The following is a 22,125-nucleotide window of genomic DNA, read 5'->3' as shown; positions in this document are numbered from 1 at the left end:
AAGTGTGCACACCCTTAAACTAATACTGTGTTGAATCACCTTTTGATTTAATTACAGCAGTCTTCTTGAGTAGGAATCTATCAGCATGGCACATCCTGACTTGGCAATATTTGCCCACTCTTCCTTGCAAAAGCACGCCAAATCTGTCAGATTGTGAGGGCATCTCTTGTGCATAAGCTCTCTTCAGGTCACCCCACAGATTTTCTATTGGATTTAGGTCTGGGCTCTGGCTGGGCCATTCTAAAACTTTAATTTTCTTCTGGTGAAGTCATTCATTTGTTGATTTGGATGCATGCTTGCGGTCATTATCGTGTTAAAAGGTGAAATTCCTCTTCATCTTCAGTTTTCTAGCAGATGCCTGAAGATTTTGGGCCGAAAGTGACTTGTATTTGGAACTGTTCATAATTCCCTCCACCCTGACTAAAGCCCCAATTCCAGCTGAAGAAAAGCAACCCCAAAGCATGATACTGCCAACCACCATGCTTCACCGTGGGGGTGATGTTCGTTTGGTGGTGCAAAGTGTTGTTTTTGTACCAAACTTGCCTTTTGGAATTGTGGCCAAAAAGTTCCACCTTGGTCTCGTCAGACCATAACACATTTTTCCACATGCTTTTGGGAGACTTGATGTATTGTTTTGCAAATTTTAGCCAGGCCTGGATGTTTTTCTGTGTAAGAAAAGGCTTCCATCTTGCAACTCTACCGCACAGCCCAGACACATTGAGAGTACAGGAAATTGTCACATGTAGTACGCAACCAGCATTTGCCAGAAATTCCTGCAGCTCCTTCAGTGTTGCTGTAGGTCTATTGGCAGCCTCCCCGACCAGTTTTCGTCTTATCAGTTGTGGAGAGACATCCAGTTCTTTGCAATGTCACTGTTGTCCCATATTTTTTCCACTTTTTGATGACTGTCTTCACTGTGTTCCATGGTATATCCAATGCTGTAGACATTTTTTGTACCCTTCTCCTGACTGATACCTTTCAACAATGAGATCCCTTTGATGCTTTGGTAAGCTCTCTGCGAACCATGGCTTTTGCTATAGCAGGCAACTGAGTGCATGACAGGAAAATCCTACTAAGATGGCTGAATTTTATTGGGGGTTAATCAGAGTCTCTTTAATTGATGGCAGGTGTGTACCCAAGAAAACTGAATGCAGTATTTAAATCAAAAGGTGCTTCAACAAAGTATTAGTTTAAGGGTGTGCACACTTGTGCAACCAGCTTACTGTATGTTTTTTATTTTTTTATATTTTTTCCCCTAACAGATTTGTTTGTTTTTCAACTGAATTGTACAGGTTATGGGTCACATTAAAGGTGGGAAAAGTTTTTAAATGATTGATTGTGGTCTCATTTTTTATATCACAAAAACCTGGCATTTTAACAGGGGTGTGCAAACTTTTTATATCCACTGTATGCAGATGACATCATAATAATTGCAAAAAAAAAAAACTAAACAAAAAAAATTTGGATCAAAGAAGTAATAATTTGTACAAATGAGTGTCTAGAGATGATAGGGCTGGCTTTAAATAAAGAAAAAAGTAAAGGTTTAGGTAATGTAGTAAAGGAGGTATACATATTTTACAATGAAAGAAATTTCTGTGTCAAGTATAAAATTTGGGTATAAAGATGCAAGTAGAATTCAGCAGAAAAAAAACAGAAGAAATAAAGCAAACGTGTCTTTTCTGTAGAACATATTAATTATCATTCAGAAAAAAGTCGTATTTGATCAATTCAGCACTGATGGAAAAAACAGCATACTTGGCAAGTGTATTTATGGTGCCAACATCATTTGGTAAGGAATTATTACAGACAATTTTTTTTCATTTATATGGGGTCATAGATTAAACCATGTAAAATGATGAGTTTTGTATGTAAATATATATAAAAAGGTCATCTAGGGTTAACTAACTCAGTGGTATACACTGCCTCATTAAATTTGTTCAAAGCAATAAAGAGGATAAATGAAAAAGATGAGAGATTAGTAGTAAAACTGTATAAATATAAGTATGATAAATTTAGGGGTATGGTAAAAAAAAAGTAAAAGGGAAAAGTGTGTGTAAATGAAGAAAAATGTGTTAATAAAAATACTTTTGTGGGAAATAAAAATTGATGATACAGAAAAAGACAGGTAGTATATAAAAATGTAATGATAAAACATTATTATATAAAACCATGGAAAAGTCTAACAGATGAAGAAGCAAATGGAGTACTCAGAAAATAGAATGTCAAGATTTTTTTGTAGAGGCTGGTAATACATAAATTGCAAGTAAATGGAAATATGCCACAGAAGAAGAAACTACGGAATATGAGTTTCTGAAATAAAAGAGTAAAACAAGTTATGGGGAAATCTATGAAAAGAGGATTTTTTTGAAGATATATAAAAAGTGAATTAAATAAACATGGGTTTGATTAAATATGGATATTATAACAATAGAAGTTAAAGACTATATTGAAATACATAAAAAGCTATTTTATGTTATATGGAATGAAAGAGTAAATGAAATTATGTGCGATGGTAAATGGATTTTAGCAACAATATTAAGTAAAATCAGATGTTTAGGTGAAATGGCAGTGGAGTTTTTAACTAGATTGTTTATTGAAATCTTGGAAAGTGAGAGGATGCCTGAGGAATGGAGAAAAAGTGTTTTGGTACCGATTTTTAAGAATAAGGGTGATGTGCACAGCTGTAGTAACTACAGAGAGATTAAACTGATCAGTCACAGCATGAAGTTAAGGGAAAGAGTAGTGGAAGCTACTTTAAGAAGGGAGGTGATGATTAGTGATCAGCAGTATGGTTTCATGCCAGGAAAGAGCACCACAGATGCGATGTTTGCTTTGAGAGTGTTGATGGAGAAGTACAGAGAATGTCACAAGGAGTTGCATTGTCTCTTTGTGGATTTAGAGAAAGCATATGACAGGGTGACTAGAGAGGAGTTGTGGTATTGTATGAGGAAGTCAGGAGTGTCAGAGAAGTATGTAAGAGTGGTACAGGACATGTACGAGGGTAGTGTGACAGCGGTGAGGTCTGCGGTGGGAGTGATGGATGCCTTTAAGGTGGAGGTGGGGTTACATCAAGGTTCAGCTCTGAGCCCTTTCTTATTTGTAATGGTGATGGACAGGTTGACAGACAAGATCACACAGGAGTCCCCATGGACCATGATGTTTGCAGATGACATTGTGATCTGTAGTGACAGTAGGGAACAGGTGAAGAGAGGTGGAGATATGCCCTAGAGAGAAGAGGAATGAAGGTCAGCAGAACTAAGACAGAATGTGTGTGTGTGTGAATGAGAGGGAGGATAGAGGAATGGTGAGGATGCAGGGAGTAGAGGTGGTGAAGGTGGATGAGTTTAAATACTTGGGATCAACAGTTCAGAGTAATGGTGAGTGTGGAAGAGAGGTGAAGGAGAGAGTACAGGCAGGATGGAGTGCATGGAGAAGAATGTCAGGAGTGATTTGTGACAGACGAGTACCAGTAAGAGTGAAAGGGAGGGTAGTGAGACCAGCTATATAGGTTGGGGACAGTGGCATTGACAAAAAGGCAGGAGTACGAGCTTGACATGTCAGAGTTGAAGATATTAAGATTTGCACTGGATGTGATGAGGATGGTCAGGATTAGGAATAAGTATATTAGAGGGTCAGCCCAGGTTGGAAGGTTTGGAGACAAAGCTAGAAAGGCAAGATTACATTGGTTTGGACATGTGCTGAGGAGGGATGCTGAGTATATTGGGAAATGGATGCTAAGGATGAAGCTGCCAGGTAACATGAAAAGAAGAAGGCCTAAGATAAGTTTTATGGATGTGGTGAGAGAGGACATGCAGGTGGTTGGTGTAACAGAGCAAGATGCAGAGGACAGGAAGAAATGGAAACAGTTGATCTGCTGTGGCGACGACCCCTGATGGGAGCAGCCGAAAGAAGAAGATTAAGTAAAATCAGATGGTGGTTATGGAAAAGGAGTGGGTGTCTAATAGGGATGAACATTTAGCATGCCTGTAAAGGAAGTTATGAATATTTGTAAACAGCTTTGTATATTTAGATATTTATACATATGTAAATATTTTGTAAATAATTATTTTTGTTTATAAATGAAAGACCCCCGCTACTCTTTTCCATAGATGTTGTATCATCTTTCACATCCACCCGAGCTATCACCAACTCCGGTAGATGAAACTTGTGTGTAACATCTAATCTGAAGGACAACATACTGGAATGCTGATCTCCCCTAAAATTTCACTGTAGTGTCAGCAATCAAATAATTTAGGAATAGACCAGACAAACTTCTGGACTTCAAGCACCAAAGGTGAGTGTGCTACATGTTGTTCCAATACAAAACTAGAAGCAGAGACAAAACATGGTGCTGGCTACTGCTATCAGAAGAGGACTGCAAATCAAAACAGTGAACGTACAGGAAGACAGGAAGGGAATTTCTTGCCCTCAGGGGAGACCAGTTCCACAGCAGAGAGGTTACATGACTTGTGTTCAACTACAAATCCTGAAACTGAAGAAGCTAGGTGGGAATGACGGCTGAGAGTGAATAATCAATGTCAGCTCACCCTTCTCAATGGGGAATTGATGGCAGAGTTGGCAAAGTCCTGCAACAGAAATGTCAAGGGAGTGCAAGTCAGCCAAACAGCACAACACGCCAGCTCAGCAGTTTAGTTCTGCTGAAAACTACAATGCAGTTAGCAGACATGCACTGTACTGTTTGACCAACTGGTCAACAGAAGAGAATGTTCACTTCCATGATGGTATCTGACGGAGGAAAATGTTAACACTGAAAACTGAGAAACAGTTAAAAAAAGCCAACAAAATTGATTAGCTTTGGTAAAGTTTGATTACTGGCTGGTAAATTCAGCAAAGAAAAAAACCTGGGGAAAAAATTAGACAGAAAAGAAGTAAATGTTCTGGTTAGGAAGAAACTTACAGCTATACAACAAAAAGGGAGTTTAAGTTGTTGGAGATGACTTCTGGTAATTTACAGTAAAAAACAAATAAAGGAAATGTACTCAGAGGTGCTTTTACTAAGTGACACTAGAGGAATATATAAAGTCAAATGGCAAGAAAAAAGAAGCTTTAAGTAGCCAATGAAACGAGCAAGTAAAACTGCAGAAATCAAAAACTGAAATGAAGGAAAGATTGGCCGAACATGAAGTTTTCCTAGAATAAATATTTCAAAATGTAGTAGAGGCTCAAAGATATTTTTAGAAGCAGAATGGGCTAGATCATAACGAAAAAAAAAAAAGATAGTTAAAGTGGGCCAGGATGAAAAAGATTATGCTTCCGTCAGGAAGAATGCTCAGGGGAATTACAAGGAGGGAAGGGAAAAGTTTCTTGAGGGACTTTACCTAAGGAGACTTGCGAAAGAGGAAGGAAAAAGTGGAAAAAAATGAGAGCGAGAAGGTAAGAGAACATATGCGAAAAGAGAAAGGACAGAAATCCCCAGGAAATGATGGATTATCCATGAATATGGAAAGGATGACACTATCCAGAAGTGGCTTAATGCATTTAATAAAATATGGGAAACTGAAGTGAAATCAGACTCATGGAAAAAGGTAATGATCACAGTGCTTCTAAAGGAGGGGAAAAGATCTGCTGCTTCCAACTGCTTACAGATCAATAGCAGTATTTAATCACAATTATAAGGTATTTGCAGCAACTAGAATCGGCAAAGCCCTCCCTAACTTAGATGGGCTGGATCAATGCGACTCTGTGAAAGGAAAGTAGACATTTGATAATATAGTGGTACTGAATAAAATACATGAAACAGCTGGGGATCAAAACAGAGCTAATGATGACATGGCTGGACATAGAAAAATAATTCAGCAGGGTTCACTGAGCATATCTGTGGGAAGCTTTGAAAAGAATGGGCCTCCCAGGGGGTTTGGTTAGTTGGATGCAGGAGTTGTATATACAGGGTCAACATTAAGAAAAAAACAACTGAATGGAAGGGAATCACAACAGATAAAACAGGAGAAGGATTTAAGCAAGGGTGCCCACTGCCATCAACCCCCACCCACCCACACACACACATACTACTTGTAATATACCTAGAGCCCTAAGCACAGGCAATAATGAATTCAGCTATGTGGCTGGAACAGAACAAAATTTAGCTATGTTTGTGGACAATGTAATAATACTATTAAGTCAAGCCAGAATAAGACATTTCAATATTGTTTAACTTACTGAGACAATTTAAGGAACTGGAAGGTTACAAGATAAATGAATATGCAACAAAGAAGTTATGTATAAATTATGCCCCCCCCCCCCATGAGTGAGTGCAGTACATTATAAACAAAATTATTTAGGGATATACCCAACAAGGAGAAGGTGAGAATCACCACTACAGACATGGAGGGAAATGAGGGGAGAAAATAAAGGACTTTTTGATAAAGTTGGACACTGTTAAAACAGATTTGGACCAAATAATTCAGGCAGCAAAGTTGTTCCTTATACTGCAGTCTTATACATGGAGTAATCTTTTGTATACAGAACAGGTGGGGGAATGCAACTCCCTCAAAAAGGAAGGCAGTAGATACATATGGAATAATAAAAATCCCAGAGTACAGAAGAGTAAGAGCAAATGACTCAACCAGTATTTGATGGAGTATCTTCAGTCCCCAATCCACAGAATTATTACAAGCCAGCATAACTGAGATTAATGTATTATGTCTAGAACAAGAACTGAGTGTAACTGGAAAACAATGCTGCTTAAACAACGGGACAGTCAGTAGGAACAACAAGCACTAGAAACCTTGATCAAACAGTAAAACAGTGAAGGGAAAGGAGATTGCTGGGAAACTCAAAGGAAAATGCTAGAGGTTACACACTAGGGTGGAAAGAACAGACCTGGTAGAAATTTGAGTTAAACCTTATTGGGTTATATGCACCATGCTTTCACAGCAGGATAAACAGGCTAGCAAATTGAGGAAAGGATGTGGTTAAGGTAAAGTTTTGGGAACAAAATGACTTGGAGAAAAGCACAGGAACAATTCAATATAATCCATAATGACTGGCTACAATATAGAGGAGCCTTAAAAATACTGGAAAGTACGAAATTAAATTAAAAAAAGGAAAAATCACAGTAGTATGGTACACATGCTTATAAAAGCAGCAAGTAGGGAGAAACTAGTTAGAAGACTTTACAAAGCTCTGATGAGGAAAAAGGGAGACAAAAGAAGAAAAAGATCAAAACTTATTGGAAAAAGACTGAATGCAGAAGGGTTAGAAAACAGACAGAAAGATTTTAGTGAAGCAACTTACAAGACAACTACAGCACAGAAATTTGCACATTTGGTTCAAAATGTATCCAAAAATATTTTTAAATACCATGTAGGCTGGCTATAATGTTTCAAGAAGCTGACATCTATAGCTGGAGATGTAAACATGTTCAGGTAGGGGACTGGAAACATATTTGGGGGACCAGACATCTTTAGAGCTGACATAAAAGCATTAATGGAAAAAAAAAATCTTGGGCAGAAATAGGATATTAAATGCAAGATATTTTCTAATGAGGTGGGTGGAAAGTCTAAAGACCAAGGATTATGTTAAAGCATTGGATACCCTGCTGTTATTAACAAAAAAGACAATTACCAAGAGATGAAAAACTAATCAAGATTTACAAATAGCTGAAGTAGTACAGAATATAAGTGATAAAGAATATGGCAAAGACATAAGAAAATGGTGGGAAGAAGTAAATTCCATGTCAGGAAATGGAGGAGGTGGGAAGAGGTAATAAAAAGGATGTGAAAACAAGATACAACAGAAAACAGGGTGGAGTACTGGAAACGGGAGGGTCAACAAAAACAAAGATGTATAAATGTACAAGATATTTATCTGTAACCCTGGTTTTGGGTTAGTTCACTGTATAGTATAACTACCATGTTAAAAATAGAATCTACTCTTTACAAACTTATTTGGGCCACCAGCCATCTGAAGAGCAAATTGCATCATGCATGTAGATTGCATTAAGCGTGATATAAAGTGTCTCTGCATGTGCACGCACACAAACAAAAAGAGAAAACAAATTTAACATGTTGAAACTGACATTTCGAGGCTGTCTTTAAACAAGATTTTAAGAAAGACCGTTACAAAGAGGGAGTACATAAGAGGAAAGGCCTACAATACAGGAACAATAAACAAGAAAATATTACAGAAACTGAGAAGTATGTTTATGGAGATTCCTAGACTGCCTATATTTGAAATAGACAGTAACATGTAAAATATGAGCTCACACTCGAAAAAATGAGCATCTAGACTATTAAACTAAGCAAAAGCATTACCCATAACATGAGATAAAGAAATAATTGCTACTATGACACACACAAGAACATTAGATCTATGACAGATATGAAACCACAGTGGGACCAAATGGCAGATACCAAGATGTGCTACACAAATTAAATAGCTACTGAATAGGCTCTGGACCCACAAAAACACAGAATAAAAAAAATAAGTTGAGAAATGAAAGACAGATTCAAGAAGAGTACACAAAGCTATTTTATAGTAAGCCAATGGCACTAGTATTCACTAACATTTAATAAAGAAATCAGATATGCAGCAGTGAAGAGGTATAGAGGAAAGAGTTAGATAAATCAGAAATGGCCTTTGTCAAACAAACTTTGCCGGACCATCTGAAACATTAGAAATTCAGACAAAGAAACTGACAAATATAAACAGAAAGTAAAAAGAAACAGCATTAAAGAAATAGGCTGCTATCAAAGCAAAGTAAAATGAGAACCAGGGGTGAAAAAGTTCAGGGTAAATGCCACAAAGAATAAAAATAGTTGTATAGGAGGCAGTCCAGACTGTTATTTTGGAGGACCCTCATAAGACATGCTGCCCAGCCTAAGTGAAACTATGTGCAAAATGCAACAGAATGATTAATTTTATTGCAGCAAGTAAACATTTAATTCAACTAGAAACATTAATAGATAAACAACTACACAAAGGAAACCGATTTCTGTGAGATAGAGAGCTAACACGACAGCACAGAAAAACAAAACAAAAATATAACACATCTATGTCAGGGAATGAAGACTAACACATGTATACAACTACATGTGTATAACAAGAGCAAATGGCAATAGGCATAATTAGACAAAAAGTGAGCATCGTGACAGACACATGATCATTAGCAAATGCATTCACAAATGACATACGCACCATGTTAAGCCCAAAGTCATGTCACAAAGCCAAGGAAATCATTTGTATTTAAACGATGAAAACAGTACCACCTATTAAATGCTGTTGCAAAGAAATGGTTAGAGTAAAAGGACAGCAAATATATGTTCATGTATAAAGGGAAAAGAACATTACCTGTCGAGTGAAAAACTTATTTAAAAAACTTGCCTGTTTGGTAAAATTATTTATAAAGTCTATTTAGACAGACCAGGAAAAAGAAAAAAAAAAAAACAGCAGCTCTGAGAACGTTCAGTACCAAACAGAGACTTGTGAGTGAATATGAAACAAATATAATCTGTCTGCTAAATTTTTTTAACAAGATCCATCATCATTAAATTATTACATATGGCATATCCAATCGTACATTTATTTAAATGAAAACAAACCATACTGACAATTTTAGTTGCAAACATTAAAAAACGCAAACCATATTAACAATTTTATTTGGAAACATTTATACATCACTTATAATCTATCCAGTCATTGCCAAACATTACCTAACGCATTCAAATCCTGCCTTCTTTTTAAACCTCATTCCGCCTCTGCATGTACTGTTCCCACAATTCACATTTTTTCAATGTAATTTGCTCCTACCCTTTTCCAAAGATCCCAATTCCAGTTGTTTTTTTCTCTGTTACTATATTCACTACTTTTAGTAAAGTTGGTTTAGCCTTCCATTACCATCTTCTAGTAACTGTATTTTGGCAGCCACCATAATTAGACTCAGCGAGGCCTTACTATGTCTAGGCAATTCTGATTTTGTACCATAGCTCAAAAAATCACTTCCTTAGTTGCATCAATTTGCTCAACCAATATCTCTGACAAAGCAGTCTGGAGGGATTGTTTAAAGTCAACTTATTACACTCCCAGAAAATATGTTCTCAATTACCTCTTTCTATACAATCATACCTCCAATATCTGCTGTCTACCTGAGGAAAAAAATCTTTGGAATCTACTTGGGGTATAAAAATACCCATGTAAACACTTCCAAACAAAGATCCTAAATATTCTAGACTTTGCTGCACATTTCAGAGGCATACATACACCGCCCACTGTTTCTTTGTGAAATGCTAATCCAATCTCTCTTCCCAATCCTTTCTAACCTCCTCCGATTGATTCTTATAGTTATCATGCAATATTCTGTATGCTCTACTAATTATTCCCTTTTTAATAGCAGCTTCTGTTCTAGAATCTAATAAAAAGTCTAACAGTGCTGGTCTTTCACTAAGGATCCCCTGTTTCTTTCTCTTTGCTTATACTCTGTCTATCCTTGATATGGAAGGCAATCTGTAGCCTGCAGTCCAAATAAATTCTTGGCCTCTTCTTATTCTGTTACCTTTCCCTCTAATTAATTGCCCCCAATACCTTGTCGGTTTTTCCAGTTTTCTCTAATAATTTCCAGGCCCCCTTGCCTACTGTCCGTATCCCTAATTGCAGTCATCCCTATCAGTAAAATCTCCTTTTTCCATTCCTGTGCCGAGTTCTTAGAATACTTTCTGCTATTTTATGAATATAATATCCTGTATGATTATGGTTATTCCCCTTAAGGATCTGCATCCAAAATCCCTGTCTCTTATTTCTTGAACCACCCCCCCCCCTTTCCTTTGTCATTCTCTGGTTTTATCAAGTATAATATAATATAATCTGCAAAGAGAGCATATTTGTCTTGACTACAATACCAATCATATCCTTGAATTTCTGAGTCAATGGTTCTAAATACAGTGCAAGTAATAAAGGAGAAAGAGGACAACCCCTCCCTGGTTCTTGTGCTCAAATAGAAATTATCTAAAAGGACCCCACCCACTTCAGTTTTCAGCTCCGATCCCTCATATACTCTCCTAATCAACCTTTTAATTTTAACAGGGAATGCAAATGCTTCCATTGCCATGCTTATAAACACCCAGCTTACTTTTGCCTAATGCTTTCTCTGCATCAAGACCCACTAACAACGGTGGTATTTTCTTACATTCAACTTCCATCTGGATCATCAGTGTTCTGTTAATGTTGTCAAATGTTTGCTCTCCTCCACAAAACCACAATGATCCATATCTATCAATTTCAGCATCACCTTTGTCATTCTTTTAGCCATTAACAGAGGTAAACACTTTATAATCATGTTTTAGGATCAAAATGGGCTTGTATGAAGCTAGATCTGATGGGTCTTCACCCTCTTTAGGTATTACAGCTACCTCCGATTTCTTTCAGGATGTTGGTGCTTCTCCTCCTCTCAAAATACTGTTAAACAAAACCTTCCAGATTGTTATCATTTTTTTCCCTCCTAACTTCCAAACTTGCACAGGAACACCATCTATTCAACTCCCAAATTATTTCCACTACCCATTCTTTAAATTCTCTCTTTTCAACAGATAGGTGAGAAAGAACCAGTGCCTCATTTTTATTTCATTACCCTGTGTTTTTATTTTAGTTATCACTGGCACATGATCTGAAATGGTCATTGGATGTGTACCAAAAATTTCAATTAAACTTCTGTCTAGCCTAGCCCAGTTTTTGTATTCTGGGGAATAATATGCAAATTCATTCCAAACTCCTACTACTGAATTGACAACCACCGTGCCAAATATTTTCATAAATTTCTTCAAGAATCTACCCTCCTTTCATATATTTTCCCTTCTGGGCCTTCCGGCACATCTTCACTGCTGTAAATCAAATTCCAGTCTTCAACTACAAGAAATATTCCCTGCTGAAAACTGATTTCTCCCAGACTTTTCTTAAGCCTCATTACAGCAGTTTTAGTTGGAATATAAATAAATCCCAGTGTAATCCTCCTCCTTTGCCAGTAGCCCCTTAATACTACAAATCTATGCTTATCATCTTTTTTTATCCTCTTCTATCACTACCGGGGCTCTTCTTGCAGTTAATACAAGTACTCCTCTTTTCCACTGTCCAAGGTGTTCCACTGAATAACAGTCCTGAAAAACTTTCTTTATGAAATTGACATGTTCAATTCTTTCCAAATGCATCTCCTGTAGAACAGCTATTTGCACTCTACATTTTTTTATATAGTTCACTACCCTTTCTTTTTGTATTTATCTAAGAGACCATTAACATTTAAAGATAATGTAGATAATGGCATTATATTAAAAATTATTATTCCACCTTGTATTTGTAACAGCGTTTTTGTTAATCTAGTTCCAGCTTTTGTGTCACATGCACACACTAATATGTCTGGTAGGTTGATCTTTTATATATTTTTTTCTTGTAATATACATTTGAACGTAAGTCACATCTTGCATAACTTTGTTTTACTGAAATCCCTCAAACAAAAAAACAAATACATCCACAATACGGATCTACTTCACATGACTGAAAACTGTACTGAATTTCAAAACACTGAACACTCATTTGACTGAGTCTCATTATACTAAAATCTTACAATGCTGAATTTCAGAATACTGAATTTTAAGCCATAGACATGCACACTTAAAACACCAATGAATAACTCTTTCCAAAACTTAAAAACTACTTACCCTCTAAACAGACACTAGATGATACAAAACCAGACTTGATGGGGAGCTATACCCCCATACCTCCCAACTATATATATATATATATATATATATATATATATATATAAAATCTACTAACTCCAGGATCGCACTACAGTGGGGAAAAGGGCATATACCTTTTACTTACCTTAAAGTACTGTACGCACTGCCACTAATGCTGGGAGTGCACGAAACTTCCATCATATTACTTTAGATACTTCCCATAAAAAAGAGAGAGCCATACCCACACTTAGAAACACTACAACACTACTTTCTATGCTACTAGCGGTACTTTGACAGTCGGCACTTTAAGATAGAGTAATGTTTATTTTTTATCACAAGTAAGTCACAGGTGAAGGGAAACACACCACTTCTATGGCTTAAAATTCAGTATTTTGAAAATTAGGTATTGCGGTCTCAGTCAAATGAAATTCAGTATTTTGAGTTTTTAATCATGTGAAGTAGACCCCCACAAATACACCCCTAAAACCTATTACTAAATACTAACACACAAAACTATGTACATCTTCAAATACTGAAGTTTTACCCTCCTAATAGGAACAATTACCCCAAACTAAAAGCCACACCTGCAGACTTAATTAACCTAAAAAGAATGTTATCCATGCTAAGACTCATGGTACAGCCTGTGCTTATACGAAGTACTGTCTGGTTTTGTCTTATCTTTATTGCTCTCCCAGAGTGGGAAAAAACTTCCATGCTTTCAGAAAGCATGATCTCCTAGCCACAGAAATAAAGAAGTAAAGCTTTATTATAGTCAAGGTTCTTTTTTTATTTGCTTTCTTTTAAAACTTATTGGATCAAGCCAATGGCCTTAATCCAGTCATTCTCTGAAGCAATAATTAGAAACAGCACATCAATATTTCTTGCATCATGCATTTTTTATCAGACTTTTCTTCTTTTTTCACATTGCAGTGCCTACATTTCTTAAAACGGAACACACTTTAATTGAGAAAACTTTACTTTATAGCATGCAGATTATCTCATGCACTATAAAGATATTAATGTTAATAACAAAATGTTGTTTTACTTACAGCTCTTTCCTTCCTCTTCCCCTCTCTCTCCTAAGTGTTCCTCCAAACATGAATGACATGAACTAGGGCATATGCCTTAGAGTCCCTTACAAATTTAACAAAGTCAAAACAGTCCAATATTTCCAGGTTTTCTTGTTCTGTCATGTTTCACAAATATAGTTAATACTTTGTAGTCCCTCATTTATTTGTTCATCTCCCAAATCCAGTCTCTGTTTCCTTTCCAACATACTTTCGGTTCTTCTATTCAACTATTGTGCTTTTCTGTGTCTGAAGTATTTTCCATTCAAACACTGGAAAATGTTTAAGTGGCACAGTCTCCCTGTGGTCTTTATTAACAGATGAGCAAGAAGCAGAAAATCCTTCTGTTTCACAGCTCACTTTTGGTTGAAAAAATGTGCATTTCTTCCTTAGCATGTTCTGCATCAAAAATGATTTTGTCTTTCCAGGAAAGAATGTTCTGAATTTGGCTGGGTAAAGCAGTTTGAATCACACCCCTGCTTCTCAACATTCCATGACTGCTGGAATAACTTTGCTCTTCTTCTGCCTGGTGTACAGTCAGTGATCATTTCCCACAAACACTCTACTGTCTCCCACTTTTAGCACTTTGCCCTTTTGCCACAGTTTTGTTAAAATCAACCCCTTCTGCTGTTAGGACTGCAGCTTTACTATTAAAGATCTAGGATGATTTCTCATAGCCAGGTTTGGAGCATACACATTATGTGCCCTTTCAATTAGCAATCCCTACTGTGCAATACTAGTGCAGTCGCTTATTCGTGCTTTCATAAAATTAACACAGTCTTCCTTCCATCTCCTCTGGTACAGCAGAAATTATTAGGTTTCCCTACATGCTTTGTCCTCTAATTGTATTATTATTTTGAAACATCTCTTCTTGAGCAGTCTTATATTCAGCCAGCCTTTTCTTCATTTCAACCTCTGATTTTTGCAGTTTTATCACCTCATCTGAATATCTGTTTAAAGCTTCTTCCATTTTTTTCCAAGCTTTTATTATTTATTACTTTTATTTTTTATTTTATTATTTATTACATCTATCAGTGATTTGTTTATTTTAATCGGCTCTTAGCACATTTGACTTATTTTTCCTCTAGGTTACTGGAAGTCATATCCTGCACTGCTTTTTGTTAAACAGCTGCATAATTCTTCCCAGTCAATGTTTTTCCTCACCTTCTGTTATTGATTTTCTTTCAGGTTCTCTGAATTTCATTTTGCTGGGATCCAGGCAGTACACTTAATAGCCAGTTACTGAAATTTACCCCAAATCATGAGTTTACAGGTTCTCTTTTGTGAGTTTCTGTTTTCACACTAGGACAGCTGAAATTAAGCTATTATTCAATGTACAGCCGTCGTGGAAGCCCATGTTGTCTGCCATGTTGAGCTAGTGAAAAGCAAAACAGAACTGTTCGCATGCAAACACCATAATACTATAAAGAAGTTGGGAATGAACTGCACACTGATTTCAAAGGGCCAGTCTACAAAACAACAACAGAACAACAGTTAATTGTTACTAAAGACTGTTAAAGATTTCAGTTACAAAACCAGCAAATTCCATATCTTCACATGCAGGAGTATGATCTTCTCAACAAAATGCACTACTTTTGAGATACCAAAGACCATAAATACTGGTAACAGCCCAACTTTTCACAGTCATCAGTTTGAAAAGTCTTCTGAATGCCAAGGGACTACACAGAGGAGAATAACTACCAACTAACTAGTGGATATTTAAATGGCCAGAAAGTCCAACAGAAATGCAAACAGACTTAATAAGAAAGGCTACATTTGTTCATTTATCACCTATTACAAAAGGTAATAATATTTTTCTTTTATTGATCATCTTAAAGTAATGCATGAGCTTTGACTATTAAGAAAAAAAAGTGGTTCTTTAACTTTTTTTTTCTTGCAGATGTGATCGATTATAAATTTCTAGTAAAAAAAAAATACATTCAGTTACCACAGTGTACATATGTATTCATGAATGGAAAGCAGATTTTGGAGTAATTTATACTTACATTGCCACTGTAGAGGATTATGGTTGGGACTCCGATCACATTCAGGTTATTGTGTGTTCAAGACATGGATGCCAAGAAGTTCAGCTCAACAATGAAGCTCAAAAGGTGAATTTCTTGACAATAATGTCAAGAAAACATAAAACATTATGATCAGTGACCCCATCATAATTCTTTATAGTACGTGCACTACCAGTTACAAATAAGTGTATCAGCACAAAACGTTTTAATGACTTCGAAAGCCAGTACAACACTGTTATTAAAAGCCAGCAGCACACCTTTTAATTTCTTAGCTTAAGAATTCTGGACAAATTCAAAAACAATGGGAAGGCAAAGGATCAAAATCAGGTCATTTTTTAAATATTACCACAATTCAGATAAAAATGTTAACAAAATAACAGGTTTTGCATAAATATTTTCTGAACAATAAGTATGAAAACTCTAATGTCTGACTCTGTAATCCTCAGTGACTTACAAGAAAAATCAAACATATTATCTAGGAAAGGGCAGAAATATATGAAAAATTCAGGGATATTCTGCAAAACTGGGGACATCCAAAAGTTAGGGATAGCAGACAGAAACAAAATGCTCTGCAGTTTTATGGCTTTAAAAGCTGTGAAGATACTCAATTCTGCCATACTTTCTTTTTTCAAGTGTGTAAGAGTGAAGTTATAACAGCTTTTACAGGTTGTTTTACCTTCTGCAGCTGTTGTGCGCTGACTAGCACACTTTGCTGTAAATGTTTAGTGTGAGACCTAATCTTAACAGCAGTTAGCCGTCCTTGTTGAGCACCCCTTAAGCACTGTTAAAATCAGGCCTTGTGTTAGGGAAGCACTTAACAAGTTTATCTTTTCCCCAATCTCAATCTGTAATCACAGTGCTCCATGCACAATAGTGTTACTGCAAATGCATTGCCATTAGACAAAATTAAACTAAGTTCAGCCCTATAGACAAATGCAATGACTGTAAAAGCAATGACCTGCACTACATCAGCTATTCTAATGATAAAGTAAATGAGTTTCATAATTCAACTATGCAATATAAAGAAAGGGCAATACAGTGTTCTAAAGCAATGTACCAGGTGTCTCACTGCCAGCCACTACCTACAAATCATACATCTAAAATACTACTTGTAAGATTAAAGAACTAACTAGAGAGTCATTTGTTAGTTAAAATATTAAACAGCTAGCTATCTTAAAGTAATCTGGCAGCCTAAATCAGCAGGACTTCTTAAAAGATATCAGATGGTCAAGCTCTGATATGGTTGCAGAGTTACAAAATACTCACAATGGCTCTGGGAGTCTATTTTCGCCATAGAAAAACAATAATAATTCATGAGCGGTCCAAAGTGCAAACCAAGGATAAGAAATTATGAAGGGTGAAAAATGAAAAATCTAGAAATTTAATGTTGATAAATTATACAGGAATATAAATATGCAGCCACCCCCCACTGGACACAAAAAAATATTTCTTAACTTGTATCTGAAAGAAAAGATCCCTAAAAGATTTATTAGTAAGTTATTCCATGATCGTTTTGTGAAAAGACAAGTTTGCAAGGTTGGATAGTTGCTCATCCAATAAAACAGACTGCATTTTTAAATGAGTCCTATACTATCTATTTTGATTAGAGATACCTAATAAAACGCCATATCCATCAATGCAATTAAACACTGTGTGAACAACAGATTCCAACCATATCCACTGTCCATGTCTGTAGATCTACTTCTAAAAAATTAATTAACTAGTGATCTCTGTTACATCCATATTCACATATAAGATAGCTGTTATTCTTATTACTGGATTATTTATTTTTTTGTGTTTTCAGTTTACAATAGTTTCACTCACAGAAGATGCACAAATGCTCTTGCCTGGCTCTGTCTCATCAATTCCAAATAGTCTATGCTTTCCTTATATCAGTAGCAACTCTGGTAGAGATGTGCCTCTTGATTCACTATGGCCAGGATGAAGACAGCTGTTGACATTATCAGTTTACCCTGTACCCATTCAAATTAATAGCAATATAGTTTTCATAGGTGCAATAAAACTCTCTCTTACTATTTTACCACTCCCCATTTTCTCACCTCTGGTGAATGCAGTGAACATGCATCAGTATACACATGCACACTTGTGCTTTGTGAAAATCTCGTATTCATTCCATTCTTGTATTTGAACCAACATCTGTTACATCAGCAAGCAAATTCAACTTGAAAAACAGACTAAAACATCACTGACTATAGCTACAGAGCTAATAAAATATCTTAAAACTAAGCATTTTTTTACCTTGCAGATGAACAGCTTTACTTCTCAGCTGGAAAGTGAGAGACCCAGAACTATGATTTTGAGCCTGAACAAAATTGTTTCATACTTAACATTCCAATATATCTGACATCACCACCACTGTGCAATTTTTTTCTTAGAGACCAATTTCCCTTACATTTAATACAACATGTAAAGTGCAAGATACAAAAGAAAAACGTGGCTTAAGTTCCAACCCTTCTGTTTCCTGTCTCTCTCATTTTGCAGTACCTCTGCATACCAGTTTAAAGTGAAGGAGTATGGCCTGTTCTACTCTCTTGGAGGTAGGGGACTGGAAAGGCTGCACATTCCTGGGGGCACACTGGGATTGGGGAATTTCCCCTAATGGAGACTGGGGAAACAACTTTCCCTGCTTTAGGGACAGGGATGCAGCCACATGAGAGGAACACCCCTTGCGAAAGTGAGGGTATGTCATCTGCGGATGACCTACCTGAAGTCACCAACCCCACTCTATGCTGTGTGCATATAGGGAGGTTAGGGGAAAAAACAGAAATAAATCATGAACCACCCTTGATGGCTGTCTGAATGATGGCGCCTCCTGGTCGACCCTTGCACTGGCTGAAGACTGCAGCAAGCATTACTCTCACTATAGTGCACCCAGTGTCCTCATGAAATTATATTACGGAGGCAAAATCCAAGACTTTAAAACAAAATCCTGTCGGTAGTTCCAACTTCCACATCAGGCCATTTTATAGTATTACAAATTATATAACAACAGTCATTTAGAGATGCAAGGGGATCAGTGATGCATAAAACATCAAAATATTATTTTTTCCAGACTTTGGGCACAGTTGGCCTTTGAAGGATATTTGGCAGCTAATGCTGAGGATTAAAGCTATGATCTGAAAACTAGCGGTTTCCTGTGAGTCTGAGTTTGATTCCCTCAGCTTTCTTTTGCCTTCTGTGCAACTCTAAGTAAGTCACTTAACCACACAGCGCCTGACTAGGTCTGAAAAAGGCCTATGTGCATAATCTACCCAGTTAACAAATGGAAATAAAAAAATAAAATTATTGCATCTCAGTACTTCACTGTGTAACACCCTCCACAGTATGTATATATCACACACAGTTTCTTTTCCAAGCTATATGCTACCACCTACCTCTAGCCCAAATTTGTAGAAAAAGTAGTTGATCAAGTACTTGGCACAAATTACAACTCCTTGATCCATCTTTTCTCGGGAAACATCTTCAAAAATGGTTTGTGTTGCTGGTGGCACAAGCCTGTGACTTCTGCGGTAATGTTCTTGATGGCGGTAAACTGTTACCTCAAAAGCCAACAGCAGTAGCACTAAAAGATGATTCTGAAAAACAAACACAGCAAGGAAAAAGGCAGTTATAGCACTAATGTGTTTATCAGCCTTTACATAAGCAATGGGGGGTTTAAGTGGTTTCACATAGTTTTTAACAATTTCTTAACCCAAAACACTGAGTTGCATCTACTGAAGAAAGTTATAGGCAAGCTGTGCTGCTGAAACTGTTAACTATGAAGATATTAATCCTTATAAAGAAAATAGTAATTTTAGAACAGCATTTTCAAAGACACCACCATGCAGCTGACATTCCAATGCTTCAGGTGTGTTGCTGAACTTATAAGCAATGTTGTTTTTTTTTTGTTTTGTTTTTTTTAATCATCGCCCGTCTGCACTGTCCACTACACAAATATAAATTTTTATGGCTTGTATAGAGAGAAACTCCTTCCTAAAAATAGTTCAAGGAAGAATAGTAACATGACATGAAATGACAGTGCAGCTACAACATTTCCACACTGTGAATGAGACAGAGACAAAGTTGGTACATGTGTAAACATTGCTGTAGCATCAGAAAATTTACTTGAGTTTGTTGCATAATTCTGTTCCATACCTTTGTAATACACTTAGTAAGTTATAAAGGTACATTATCAGTGTCAGTCTGCTCTGCTGTGTCAATATATTACGATCAGTATGCTAAGACAGACTTTGAAATGTGCGTGTGTGTGTGTGTGTGTGTGTGTGTATATATATATATATATATATATATATATATATAAAGACACTATAAAACACCAGATATATTTCTCTGTGTGAGAGTAATAAATACACAATTTAATGTATACCAGGTAAGTGAAATGATCCTTCTTGTCAGATAATCTTCACCCATGTCTCCAGTCATAAAGGTAAGAATAAATGCAATTCACAGAAAATTTAGAGAAGACAATCGATTAGCATATTTTTGGAAGGAAACAGAGTACCTAGGGAAAATACAGTAACTCTAGCAGCGTGGTCAAGATTGAATTCAGGATCTCAAAAGTCTAAGGCACAAGCCTTAACCCCAGAAATACATTACAAGAGTACATCAGACAAAAAGACATATTGAAACTAAAAGTCAGTTAGCCGTGTAAAAAGACATTACATTCTGCATTTGAAAATGGGTTTGGATCCCATATAAAGCATCTTTATTCAGTATGCAGCATCTTTAAGTTTTAATCACAGCTAAGTGTCAAAATCAATGAGATAATTAAACAGCCACAGCTTTCACAAGGATATAGGACTAGGAGAGTATCAAAGTAAAACAAACACTCCGTTGGGATAAATACCTCCAAAACTAGTGCACTCTTTTCTTCCCAGAATCTATAAGCCAAAAAATATATGGAACTTTTTTTCCTTCCTGCAGCTGACCATCAAACAAGCCACCGGCTCCTCCCTTCATTCACTGGGTCTAGCAGACCCATCTTAGCTTTCCCTGGGCTCAATCTGACCCACAACTGGTCCAATGAGGAGACTGAGAACACTGGTACAGCATCACACAGCTACCAAGGAGTGTGCCTTAACTCTTACAGCAGCCTTACACCCTCGGCACCTGCTGTCTTCAGGAGGTGCATGCCAGCTTTTGTGCATGTGCAACCTCCCAACTAAGTGGTATACTGTCTATGAAGCATGTAGCCCACCAAGCTCACAACTCTACCTTATTGCAGCAAGCAAAGGCTGCATCTCTTCCCTTGTGACAGGCAAGCTGACGTCAGCTACTCACTCCCATCCTTCCCCTGCAGCTCCTCCAGCACCAGTGCTGTTAATTGTATACATCATCTGGGGCACACTAAAGGCTTTACCCATCAGAAGAGCAGCACTACTACAAAAATTGCATGGAACTTTGGAACTAAATTTGGAGATTTTTTTTTTACAGCTACAGCAAGCTTGCACATCTCAATATTACAAAAATATTCATATGCATCCATTGTAATGCACATAAAACAGCAGTCTAGAGATCTTTGAGTACAGAGACCCACAGTACTAAAAATCATCTCTGATTACACTTCAGTACAGCTTTATGCTTACTACTATAGCAGTTACGCAATTCTAATCATGAATAATGTTCAACACACAGTTCCCAAGACAAATGAATGCCAATGCACACAAATTTATTTTTTGCAGCTCATTATATTAGACATTACAAACAAGGGAGGGGTATGATTAACTGCCACTGAATCACAAAGTGATTTGATTTTGATCTGATTTTGAATCATAAAATGTGTGATGTTTGTGACAGAATAATGCAGAATTAGCTAAACAGTGCTACTTTACAGTTACAGACTTCTTATTCTTCAGAAAATGCAGAGTTACACACATTTTCTGCTTCAAGCAACTTGCTAAGTGAACAATATGAATGTGCAAATAGTGCATCTGATTTTAGGCCTTTTCCCATAAATATTTTTGGCAGTATCCCTGATTTTAGACAAAAAAAGTTGAGAGCTATGACAGGAGTGCAACAGAAAGCTTTATCAAAAGTAGGAACTGCCCCATCACAATGGCATTTCACATTTAGGGAATACTTGAGTATTTTCAGTTATTTCCAACATTTTGCATTTTCTAAAGTAAAAATGAGCAAACAAACCCAAAAAAAAGGCATTTCACACCAAAGCAAATTTATAAAGCACTTAATGGCTGGCATTATACTCGGGGGGGGGGGGGGGCTAAAAGGGCACCTGTTCAGGAAGCTCCTCTTTCAATATCCTAACATCTTTGTGAATATCCTCTACAACCAAAATTTAGTTTTAGGAAAAATGTTGAGCAATTACTCCTC

The 22,125-nt window shown here is 36.7% G+C and overlaps 1 protein-coding gene across 1 annotated transcript in view; it reads right to left on the bottom strand.

The window, feature by feature from the left end:
- PIEZO1 (piezo type mechanosensitive ion channel component 1) overlaps positions 1 to 22,125 on the bottom strand; it is a 3,550,337-nt gene that overhangs the window by 1,135,480 nt on the left and 2,392,732 nt on the right. Inside the window, exon 19 of the mRNA XM_044081575.1 lies at positions 19,170 to 19,370. Within this exon, the coding sequence (XP_043937510.1) occupies positions 19,170 to 19,370 (201 nt within the window). The remainder of the gene's footprint in view (positions 1 to 19,169; positions 19,371 to 22,125) is intronic.

The sequence above is a fragment of the Protopterus annectens genome, chromosome 8.part1 (genome assembly GCF_019279795.1).
Source record: "Protopterus annectens isolate FY-2018-M chromosome 8.part1, PAN1.0, whole genome shotgun sequence".
In the NCBI taxonomy this organism is placed as follows: Eukaryota; Metazoa; Chordata; order Ceratodontiformes; family Protopteridae; genus Protopterus; species Protopterus annectens.
The sequence above is the reverse complement of the archived record's forward strand: the minus strand, read 5'-3'. Positions and strand labels throughout refer to the sequence as shown.